General features: G+C 41.9%; 1 protein-coding gene across 4 annotated transcripts in view; it reads left to right on the top strand.

Annotated features, from left to right (window-relative positions):
• LOC125987708 (signal peptide, CUB and EGF-like domain-containing protein 3) overlaps positions 1–12,594 on the top strand; it is a 59,631-nt gene that overhangs the window by 32,328 nt on the left and 14,709 nt on the right. For 2 of the 4 annotated variants that reach the window (XM_049752080.1, XM_049752079.1), the window contains exons 5-8: positions 2,065–2,211; positions 3,413–3,528; positions 8,266–8,338; positions 11,322–11,438. In XM_049752080.1, the coding sequence (XP_049608037.1) occupies positions 2,065–2,211; positions 3,413–3,528; positions 8,266–8,338; positions 11,322–11,438 (453 nt within the window). Of the gene's footprint in view, positions 1–2,064; positions 2,212–3,412; positions 3,530–8,265; positions 8,339–11,321; positions 11,439–12,594 lie in introns of all 4 variants that reach the window. The other 2 variants (XM_049752081.1, XM_049752082.1) reach the window with 2 other exon arrangements.

Raw genomic sequence — 12,594 nt, forward strand, 5'->3', positions numbered from 1 at the left:
AAAAGCGGCATCATATGCATTTCTTTTGTCCCCCATAATGAGAGTTTGTGTATAAAAGCTTCCTTTCTTCAGTAATGTCCGTCTTGATCTTGTTCTGTCTCTTCTTTGTGTCAATTATACGGCACTATTTGCCTGGCGGATGGACATGCCATCACTCTTCTCCCCAGTGACTGAGTCACTTATCCCTCCGCCCAGCAAAACGGTGCCGCACAACACAGCCTTTTTACGAGTGTACAAGTGATCAAGTCATCACAAAAATCACGAAAAATCCATAGATGGGCCACATCGGACAACAAGCAGCAGGGTTCAAAACTTGAGCAAAAAGTAGCGTCTTATAGTCCAGAAATTACGGTAATAACATGAATTATGTCAATGTTGTTGACACAGAAATGGATGATTTTTTATATGATTTTTTTTTTTTTTCCACCACAGCATACTCTATTTTTGCTTAGTCCGTCATGATCATTTTGGACGAATGAACATAAGTGATAATGGCATCACCATAGAAACACAACAGAATGTGACTTGCTAATAAATTAGACATAGGCGATAACGGTGACGTGGTACAGTGCTACATTTTTAATTCATACTGGAACAAACAATACAAACTTGTAATTGGACACCTTCCTTTGTCATAAGTCACAGTCGATGGTCTTTTTTGCTTTAGTTTTTCTTTCAATATATTCTTGCATTCCAATCAATAAATCCATCAAACCCAAGTACATTCTGTTTTAACATTTCCGATGAAATACAATATAAATACAAAACTATTATCAATATTGGAGGGAATGTAGAAATATTTTTAATCATTAAAACATGAACTAAAGTTGGCGGGTCCGATCCATAAAACTCCAGGGCTGAAAATGAGTTTGGCGTCATTGTCGACATCGAAGTGAGAACTCTGACAATGGACAGCGGCATAACTCGCTCCACATCACACAAGCAAACTATCATACTGCATTACTGCAACCGGTACCCAAATGAAAAGGTTTTGAAAAGTGGGCTAGTACGTGTCAGATATTTTTGGAATCCTCATCAATGAAACTGCTTGAAAATGTGCGCCGTATCAAACGGAAGCACTTCTGACTCAAATAGTCAGCGTCTTATCGAGTCAGCTTGCATAAACCAGGAGACCAGAGTTAACGCAGGTTCTGGTAGCTAGAGTCTATAAATATGCAATTAGGCCTGTATCCGGCATGCTGAGATCGTTCTCCCGTTGTAGCCCCTGAGTCGGAAAGTGTACGACAAGCACACGCGAGTCTCAAGGGTAACAACACACAAGGTTATACAAGCTTCAAAAGGTTACAATGCATATGTGGAAATTATTAAAATCATAGGAAAATGTTGGTTTATTATGGAAGTCAGCCCTCCAAATGCCCTTCGGAGCGCCAGCGTATTTAATGAGACATTAATAGAGATGTCTTGGTGCTCACCGTCTCCCTTGTGCACCACAAGAGAAAGAGAAGCAGATGAGATTTGTTTGGTTTTTAATGAGCAGGGGAGCTGGGGTTTGTCACTCTGTCAGTGGTGGCACTGAGGTTTTGCAACAAATACATGCAATATCGGTCTTCTCCAGCCAAGGATGTTGAGAGAACTTGTGTACGTGAAGGTTCCAAGTGGTGGTGGTGGTGGTGGGGGAACTCATCTTTCCCCCCTTCAACAATCACATTTGCAGAAGTGTGCACATGCAATCACATAAATATTCTGCTGCTTATACGTGTGCCATGTATGCAACTTTCAAGCCTCAACTCCTTTCTTTCCTTCATGGTGTACAGAATCAGCTCCTGATGAGAGTTTTATCCTCTTTCTGTAGGCATCCTCCTTTTAATAGCCTGAAACAAGCGAGCATGTTCTAACAAGTGTTTGGAGCTGAGCAAAGGGCTGCTCTGCACGTCAGTCACCAACAGTAGGCATAGATGTGATTTTAGCGCTTGTGACGGCTATGTGAACATTTTTTACCCCACTCACCAACCCTGAACATTTGAAACCGAGCTTGTTGTAAGTCATGCAAAGCAGCGTGAAATCTGTGGAAGAGTTAAAAAGCTCTCCACTTTTGCTTCCCAGTGCGACCAGAAGGAACAAAGGAGGGACCCACCTGCATGGACAAGAATCATGGCTGCGCACACATCTGCAGGGAAACACAGAAGGGTGGCATCTCCTGCGAATGTCGACCTGGATTCCAGCTGACGCGTAACATGAAGGACTGCAAATGTAAGGCAGAACTCACGCACACACACACGCACATGCATGAAACAGGGGAAGGATTTATAGGCTCCTCAGGAGAAGGTGAAAGGGGTTGGAAATCTGCCGATGATGGATAATTGCTCTCATTCCACACATACCTCCAGGGCCGATTCAAAGAAGACATTTATATTACATTAGCAGCTAGGAACTAATCTACTAAATGATCCTCATCAAGAAAACCATGTTTGTCAAATCGGGAATGCTCATTTACACAACCTGGGCGAGTGTGGAGGTTACGCCAAGGGGACCGCTCTGACGGACAGCGCGCACTTCCTGTTGCTGTGCAACCAAGATCATCCTGTCAGAACCGGGGCCACGGTTGATGGGGGATTTGTCTGTGTTTGGACAAGGATTGGAGAAGTGTTATTCTATAGTTTTTCTGTGACAGCCCAGGAAAAGGGCAAAAGGGGCTGGGATGGTCGAGTGGAGACAGGATGGCGGTGGAAGCCTGAGCTGCTTGGTGCTCTTTTTCACTCTGTCATCACAGGTGTGTTAAGAGTGCCAAAGCCGAGGCTTCCTTCAGCAGCCAGCGCAGAAATGTGGACTTGAAAAAAATAAAATGGCAAAGTCGTCAATGTGTACACACACGTAGAACAACAAACATCCGCCTCTCATACATCTCAAGGGAAACCTCGCTGATTTGCCGTGTTCGGGAAATGGGGCAAAATGAACCGCTGTTATGATCACAAGTTATTCTTGTGAGGTAATTCCACCTTGTGAGGTTATTCCACTTCACACTTGCAGATCTTGTTAAAAGTGAGATTCTTGTTTTAATTAATATTATAAATGTAAGTGTGACTTCTGAAACTTCACTTCAGATGTGACCTTGCGTGATACCATCCACCAAAACATCAAATGTTTTGGCCTCATTATTCCTGTAGAAGATGCCACATTATTGAAGATGGCTGAGAAGATGCTTACTCTTGAGCAACTTCTACAGAGGCACAGTGGGAAAGCATCCTGACCAACTCAATCAGTCTGCTATGGGAACTGTACCGTAAAGGACTGGAAGTCTCTGCAGCGTGTCATTAAAAATGTACAACGCATCTGCGGCGTTGCCCTCACACCACATATATGACAGCCGTGCCACAAGGAGGTCATGGAACATTACCAGACCGCACACATCTCCAACAGATCATTTTCAAATTTATTGTGTGCTCTTTACTAGTGACGTGCAACTATGGGAATGGCGGTTGCCAGCACATCTGTGAGGAAACAGACCATGGCCCCAAGTGTTCGTGCCACATGAAGTTTGTCCTGCACACGGATGGGAAGACTTGTGTTGGTAAGTCTTAACACCTTTTTGCAAAAAAAAATTGACAACAGTATGAAAATAGAGTAGAATCCCAAATTAGTCAGTATCACATGCCCTCAAATAAATTCATTTTTTGTTAGATTTGAGTGTATTGTGATGACTTGAAATACAGGCCGTAATAGCTGTGAGCCTTTTCTCCTGATGTGTGACATGCAAGGGTAAAAGGCTACCACCGGCTGTGCATTTCCCTTTGCTGCTGCTCCAATAACCTCTCACTTCCTGCATCTGCTTTGGCTTCTCTTCCTCTTCCTCCTCTTCCTCCTCTTTGCTGGTCAGCTCTAGCAGTACCTCTCAATTTCTGCAGCCATGCAGACAGACACACACCCGCTCTTAGTTCCCGGGTCAATTCCTCCGCTGCTGCCCGTTGGGGATTAACTCATACACCTGACCTAACCTTCCATTGGCATTTATCAGTGTTTGCCTCAGTTGACTTACGTTGAGTAAAAATCATTCAGCTCCCAGAGCATATTGAACCACTCCAAAGGGCAGTTTTATATCAGATGGAACCTTCGGGTGCAGAGCAGTCAAAGCGCAGGCCTTCGTGTGGTTTTTACGGTTGGCCTTGTGGAATTTGCACAGGCATTCGATTTTATGATAATAATAAGTTAAAGCATAGGATGGTTCTTATTATCTTTATTTGTTAATCCAGGGCTTGTGAATGCAATAGAAACACCTACTATGCGATTCTTATGGCCTGTGTTTATGTTTGGTCGAACATTGGTTCCCGTTCAGAAGTTTGAGGACATTGCCAAAATTTGATGCCACTATTCCAGAAAAGGTTGTTGTGATGATTGATTGATTTTGGAAGGTGTTTAAGTTGGGAGCTCGGTTTGGCGAGCGGCTGATCCTCCTTACTACCGCAAATCTCATAGAGGCCACATTTACGTCAAGCTCTGGTCAACCAAGCTTCCATTATTGAGAGGCCAACGGGATGCCACAATGTTGACCACAACCTAATTGTACATCTTATCCAGGCCATTTCCAAAGAAAAGCACATGTGAGCAAATAGGAAGAAAGCAGTTTGGTAAAGATCAGATTACCCGTCAGTCAGACTCCACATTTCCTCGACACGCTATTAGTTAATGAAACCTCAGGTAACAAAAACACGCTGCCAGATGAACCCCCGATGAGCTACTAAGTGATGACGCAACTGTGTTTCTACTGTGTAGTAACCGCATCCCTTTAGCATACACAGTAAATGTTTTTTGTTTGTTTTTAAATGAATACATTTCTTCAAATTATGGTAAATTTGCCCAAATTCAAAGTTTGCTATAACCTTGGGCAATGATGATCATTTGAATTTCACAAATAGCATTCCTAAGGAAATAGATTTGATTTGTTTCTGAAATTTTTCTTATTTTTTTTACCTAAAAACAAGAAAAACATCTTGATAAGTGAGTTTTGCATTTAAAACTAATCTTTTTACACACTAAGTTAAAAAAAAGTTCTTTCATTTACTGCTAATTTTAAGATAGCGAAAACCAATGTTAGTTAGCATCAGATCCCAGCCAAAGACTTTTTTTTAATAGATGTTTTAAGCGTAGCACCAATTACATAACGTTTAGTTTCAAGGAATAAATTGACTCATTTTTAAATACGATGGAATTAAAAAAAAGCAAGCACTCAGCAGTCAATGCAAATTGATGTACTGAATGATAATAATAAGTTAAAGCATAGGTTGATCCTGCCCATGTTGTCATGAGTGTGCACCTAAGCTTACGTCAAGCAAGGTTGGGTGTTTGCATTTTATTTCATGAAATGCTGACTGTGGTTCTGTGGCAGACATTGGCCTTCAGGTCATGTCTACTGTCTTTTTAGAAGTTATCTGCCAGTTTACCAGTTGCGTAATATTATGCGTATCCTGCACAGTGTGTGTGGTTTGGTAACTTGTGTTCATACATGCGAATAACTCTTGATTAAGGATGAAACTGTTTGCTTCGTCGCTCTGGTAGAAGTCATCAAAAAAAAAAAAAAAAAAAAAAAATTAGTTTTTAGTTAATTTCATTCAACATCGTGTTTAGTATTAGTATTTCACCAATTATTTTCTTTTCTTACATAACAGAATTTCTTGCCTGTAATATGCAAGTTTTACTGATATTTTTCATTCCAAATAAGAAAATAGGACCAAAATCACATCCAATTTCAAATATTTGATTTCATCAGTAATCCGGTGAGCATTTGCAGAATTCAGATGCATGTCGTCCATCGTTGTCATTTAGATGTCTTTCTGACACGTGTTTTTTTTTTTTTTTTTTTTTTGTGGTGTCTCTATATCCATTTTGTTAATACACCAAATCCTGCTCAGCTTGTAAGTGTTCTTGATCCCATTGTGTCTCAACCGGAGTCGTCGTTTGTTTGTCTTTTTAAAGTCAGCTGGGTGTGGAAGACATGCACTTTTCTTGCCTACGCACGCAGACACACACACACACACGCACACAAGCACTTTAAGAAATACAGTATTTGCTCAGTTCGAACTCCACAATCAGATGTTTGATTTAAACCGTCAAAGCCAGGTTTATTTTTGCATAAACTGTCTGTGTACCATGCTGGTTCAGATGTCAGAAAGGAGTGGCCATCATGTGGAAATGTTCACGCTGTTGGCAAATCATAAACATTCACAAATAGCAGGCAGATGCAGACATGCTCAGGAGTTCAGTCATCTCAAGAGTTGACACACACACACACACACACTCGCGCACACACACACACGCGCACACACGCACACACACGCACACACACAAAGTTAACCAAATACCCTCACAAATATACAGCGCATATCGAGCATGCAGACGCACGCATATTGCCCATAACGTAAACACATTTAGCTTTCATTTCAGGTGGTCTTATGTTCATGCTGGCATACTGCAGGCTGTGTGCCCTTTCCCCCTGGCTGCTGATACTTGTTTCTGGATGTTGCATGTTGAGATGGTGGCGGAGGGGGGGAGTGCAGGTTAGGTGGATGTGCATAGTTTGTAGTGTTTATTTCTTTCTCTTAATCTGGCACCACATATAAATGTAGGCAGTAAAGTCTCAAGGGTAAGTGCGCTCCAAACCACACATGCGCACTTCCCTGTCACATACTCCATTACATTCAAGTCTGACCGCAAAAGCGAAGATTTGTTCCGATCCAAGTCAGAGAATTATGATAGGGCAATTGCTTTTCCACAGCCACTTGAATCCCAGCCCACTGAGCAAGCCGCTATAGAAACAAAGTTGTTTCCTTGTAATGGGCCGAAATAAAAAGACAGACAATCTGACATTACCTGATTTCGCCCCCAAAAAATTGTTAGAATGCTGGTTTTTAATTAATTATAACCTCATTTATTTATACAAACATTATTTAAAACATTCACTTTATTACTGGTCCCATGAAAGTATGCATGAAAATGTTACGGCATTTAAAAGAAACAACAACAAAACATTCAAACACACTGTTGAGCCTGACACGGACGTTCGAAATTGAATGTCATTTGGAGGTCCTGTCGACGTACAAATGTGGTCCACGACCAGCTGATAGAGTACGGTCATGATCTGGTGATACACCGGACGTCGCACGTTTGGTGGGAATTTGAATCGCTACCAATTTGTGTACAGTCGTATTTTTCTCAGTTTTTTTATCGTCTTTCCGTGGGCTTGATGTAATTGGTGGCTGGGCAATTATAGGGCCGATCGTTGTCATTAAGTCATTTTCAAATGCACTTCCTAACCAGATGTATTCAAAAAACACAATTTAAAAATGGTCAAAGTGCTTGCAAGCCTACAAAAAGCAAAAATCCACATATAATTGATGTCTATTGAAATGTAGAAGGAAAATTAGGCCCTTTGGGAGATTTGTCTGTAAAAACGTAAAAAAAACGTGAGTTGTCTCACCCCCGAAAATTTAAAATAAAATAAAAAACTAGGGTTCCATGATCCTTACTTTCTAAAGATGTGATTGCTTCGGTAGCATGAAATTAAAGAAGAAACATTCACTGTTATAGAGGAAAAAAATTAAATACTTTTCCCTACCTCTAGTTATGTATGTATGTATTTATTTATTTATTAATTATCAAGGGGCCACTCAGTGAAAATGTGGGCACAGGCCACATACATTTGGTCATCTCTAATCTAACTACTTTATTCTATGTTCACGTCTAATAGCGTGCGGCCCCAAATATCTACCTCAAAGCCTATCAAATAAAAAGCACGTGTTTGCTGACGCTAGTACCTGCAGATAAACCTAATATTGTTGAGAAATTCACAGCATAACACAAAAAACTTCTGACACCACAATGAAACATAAAACACAAGTCGTCTCGTCTTTCAGCTTGCAGCACTAACCATTCCTCGCTCTGTCTGACCACGCTCACAATACTCTCGCTTACCAGCAAACAGCTCAACTCACACACCAAACCACAACTACAATGCACTCCCCCCCCCAAAGTGTGTGAAGCATTTATTTGCATGACGTGCATGCCATGCGATAACACTTTTGCCTTGAGATGTCACCTTCAATTGTAGTTTTGTCATGCTGCTGTTGCCAATAAGAATCTAAAAGATGCCAAATGTATTTGTATGAGCCAGCTCAGAAGACATAATTCCTCCTCATTATGTTCCTTTTTTTGTGCACGTGCTGTGAAGCTCAGATGATTTACGACAAAGAGTATTGCTGCAAGGTTCAAGTGTAACGCGGGACTAAAGTGGTGTTTTTGCAATGTGTGTGTGTGGGCGTGGGTGTGCGTGTGCATGCAGGGGAGAGGAGTGTCCAGTCCCAGGCAGCCCCACAGCTGTTCCCTAATGGTAAATATGTGTTCCTCTGACTCCTCTCTCTAGGGGTACACGGGTGTGGGGAAGGATAGGAAGCTAACCTCACAGACAACTATCAGGCCCACAGGAGGGGCATCATCCCTATGACCCTTGACCTCTTCTATCTTCCTCTTTCTTCTCTGAATGCCCTTTTTAATAACAACTGTTGCCTGTGTCAAACCGCACCTTTTTCAAAAACACAGCTGCAAATACAGTTCTTCTCGCAAGCGGCAGGAACTTTATAAAAAGATACCGAGGAGATACTCGAAGCCAGGTTGATGTGTTTTCACACGGAGGGTAATTTGCCACGCTCAACACCCCCCCCCCCGCCATCTTTTTAAATGTGATGCCTTTAAAGACGTTTCTTTGTTTTGATCTGAGTGATCTGAGTGAAATGAAGCTTGCGCTATTTCCAACTCTTAGTTTAAGTGTTCCCCGAATACCATCAGCACAGCCTATTAGCTTCGGCGAAGGAGCCAATAATGAGTCCATGATTGGCACCAAAACAAAGGAGGGGAAATAATAAGAAGTACACCATGTGTAGCAGTAGAAGTGGAATTAACTTAATAAGGCAAAAAGGTATTGCTGAAGGTGATGATTGAAAGATTTGATTAGTGGACGCTAAATTGCAAGTTTGAGCTAGACTTTTTTTTTAGACATTTTATAACTTGGCCCATTTGGAGGAAATCGTGCTTCAGAGTTTGAGCATTCATACCTTTGTCGCGTATTCAGTTGAAGATAGGTTGAAAAGCAATTACAAATCATTCTATTCTATTTTTTATTTATATTTTAGGCAACATTCCAACTTAATTGGAATTTTTTTTTTTTAATACCTCTACATTGAAACCCGCCCGACTCAAAACGCTTACGCCCTTCGACGATGTAAAAAAATTTTTTAGCAGCAGTTGCAGCACCATTTGAAGTATGATGCAAACAAGGTGAAAAAGCAAAAGCTAAATATTTACAGTGTAAAAAGGGCAATTCAATCCAATTAGTGGCACATGTTTTCAGTCAACAAGTACAGCAAACACGGGAGACCTCATGAAACTCAGAGTGGGTAAAGTCTTGCCAGATCAAAGAAGCTCATGTTTTAAATATATCACAACAGGGGCGGTGGGAGGAGGCTCTCTGAGGAGCAGACTGCTCAAGGTAGCCATGGGAGACAACAGCGTGTTTAAGTTCCTACCACCGCACGCGCATCAACAACCACTTTTTCACAATTGAGTTGTCTGATTTATTTCTGCATATTGTGCCCTACTTTCTGCTATTTCTGTCCTAGAAAATAGAAAACATTAAAAAAGCTAGTCTGATTTAGTATCTCGCTTTATCACATTAATTTTGTGTGCAGACGTAGCCCATGGGAATTAGCTTTTTCTGTTGCACCTCAGGGGAACAGCTTGATTTCTTATCATGTGGTCTCTAACGACAGCTCCGAGATTGATCTGTCTTTCCGTCCTGTTCAGGGTCGCAAGGTGCTTGGGGGTCTACCCCAGGTGACTTTGGGTTGTATGCGATCTAAACTGCAGCAGCTCAGCTTCAGGCCAACATATTGGGAAATATCTGCCCGTTGTTAATTGCAGGTCCCGACCCGTTGATGCGGCTGGTGTGCATCCAAAACTCACAAAACCCGACACATTCCATTGCGAGTGCCTTTTCGCCCATCTTCGCTAAGCCAGAATGTCAGAAATACTTCTTTGCTCTCTTGCTGGAGATGTCTGGCTAAGCGTTTTAGAGGCATGTCCTGACACTGTCTTATCGTCATGTCTGCCAACCGTCTCCGCTCAGCATTTTGCAATTATGTGAAACCACAATGCTGAACTCTGTCCTGAGGGTTGAGGGCAGCGGAATCAACCGGAGGGCCCGCTCTACCCGCTGCTATCGGGTTGCACATCAGGATGTTCAGACAGTTACGACACTCGACCGAATATTATCAGTAGATTACGAGAATGTTCAACTCACTAGAGCGAAGAAAATGCGGTATTGTTTCTCTTGAAGATTTCGTTATCGAGAAACCCAGGGCAGGGCGACCCGCTTCATAACTGTTTGGAATGTTCATTTTTGAGTCAGTCGTTCTTGGTCGGGTGTTTATTTTACGTAGCGTGTATCTGATATATTGACGTGTCATGTACAGCCTTCAGCAACAACATGCAATGTTTTCATCTGTTGTCAATGAGACGCCTATTAAACATCAAATGACATCACGCCAAGCACCTGTTTTGCTTGGATGCATCACTTGTGCCGTGTAGCTAAGCATTTATTTTTTTTGTCCGTGCCTTTTGTTTGTTTTTGTGAAGGTGAATAATGTTAGCAATTGCTCCAGTTTGATCCTCATTTGAAATGACTTTGCTTGATTTCACAACCAGCAGTAAAGAACAGAGTAGATGAGGAGTTACCTCCAATTAAAGTAATAGTTACGAGTTACTTTCGTTTGTTTGACCTTAGACGACTTTAAAAAAGCAGCAAAAAAAAAAAAAGTTTGCTCACTTTCAGGCTTCTTTGAGGGCACAATGCCTTTCCTCTGCTGTTACTGGAAATCACTGTGAAATTTGTTTCCGGCTCATCCCCGTCACACCGAACTCTGCCACCCGGGCTTGCCCCCCCTCCCAATCAGCCTGGCCATGCAGCAACCAGGTAGCTGAAATTGTTATTTCTTCCCCCAAGCACCTGGAAGATTTTGTTACAATCAGACCAAAACAGGAGCCACCTCAGAAACCTCGCTTAGCTGTGTTTGCAACAGGGCATATTGCTAACCATTTGCATTTTTACTATTAACCATTATCGCTCCACCGTCATCATTCAGCATCTGCATCCCAACTCTGTTCTGTCGTTTCTGTGTACAACTAAAACCTCTTCAGTGCTTCTCCTCTTCCTTTTCTTCTGACACAAAAAGCTATTTGAATCTAACAGTGGGCTCAGAGACATAAGTAGGTCAGCGCAGCATTGTTGATTTTGATGGCCGTTGTCTGTTTCCCCACAGAGACCTGCGCAGTGAACAATGGTGGCTGCGATAGCACGTGTCACGATTCAGTGACTGGTGTTCGCTGCAGCTGTCCTGTCGGCTTCACGCTGCAGCCGGACCGCAAGACCTGCAAAGGTGACTTTTCGCTCGTGTTTAATATGCAGCCGCGCATTGGACTCATTTAGTGGCGTGTGGGATTTGATTATGCATTTCAACCAAATGGTTTCATATTGAATCAATCACAGCAGTGAACACAGCAAGGACACTTCATTAATTGAATTGGTAGCGACGAAGTTGACCTTCCAGTCTCCAGATCAAATTATTACAGACGCAAATTCTATTTATGGTTTCATTCGGTAACATGTGACATAGTTTGACAGTTTTTCCGCAACTCTAATCCTTCACGCATACATTTCAAGACATTTAGGCCAATTAGAGACTTGCTTGCTTGTGGTCCAGCATGACTGCGCAGAACGTGGTCCATAATTACACGGTTGAGAACTATGCTTGTACCCCCAGGTGCCAAACCAGAGAATTTATTTTAAATTTTTATCACTGAATTTTTATCAGAATTTTCTGAAGAGTTTTATTTTCTAACCCCCCCAGGGAAAAAAAGCTTAGCTCCGCCAATGTTGTGACATCCCAGTAATTCAGCCCTTCAGCCTAACCCCTAAATTTCTGCTCCATCTGCTTAGTTTTTACCCAAATGAAGTTTTGGAAAACAGTTCAACTCGTTCATGGACAGAGGCGTTTAACGACTGTCATTTTGCATTCCTAAAGAATGATCATTCGTGGTCCGTGGAGTCCCTCCAATTCGGTGTTTGAAAAGTTATCCTTTCCACAGCAAGTCAGGCTGGTGCAGGCTTAATAACCCTTCTTGCATGAACTGATGAAGCCTTCTCGGATGAGAGGCAAAACAACATCTTCTAAAACAATCAATACGGTCCTGTTTCAATCATTTGGGTGCCTCGAGAATCAGATGAGCAAGATGAAAGAGAAGCACAGCTCGTCTAACAAACCAAAGTGATTGTCGCTTTCAAGACTATCAACGATGATTATTTGAACAGTCTCTAGATGCGCTCTCCCTTTCAGTTTCCGGAGTTTTTGTCCCGGTACCAGCTTTCCAAGTCAAAAAGTCTTATTTATATGAACGCTAACAGAATAAAATAAGCATTATATCAGGATACTGAGGAAACAAATATTTTACCGAAAGACAGTGAGAAGACACAGTGTCCAAAAAAAGCGTTTTCCTACAGCTTGGAATCGCACACTAACAACTAACAACAAAGTC

This window comes from Syngnathus scovelli, chromosome 2 (assembly GCF_024217435.2).
Source record: "Syngnathus scovelli strain Florida chromosome 2, RoL_Ssco_1.2, whole genome shotgun sequence".
Classification (NCBI taxonomy): Eukaryota; Metazoa; Chordata; class Actinopteri; order Syngnathiformes; family Syngnathidae; genus Syngnathus; species Syngnathus scovelli.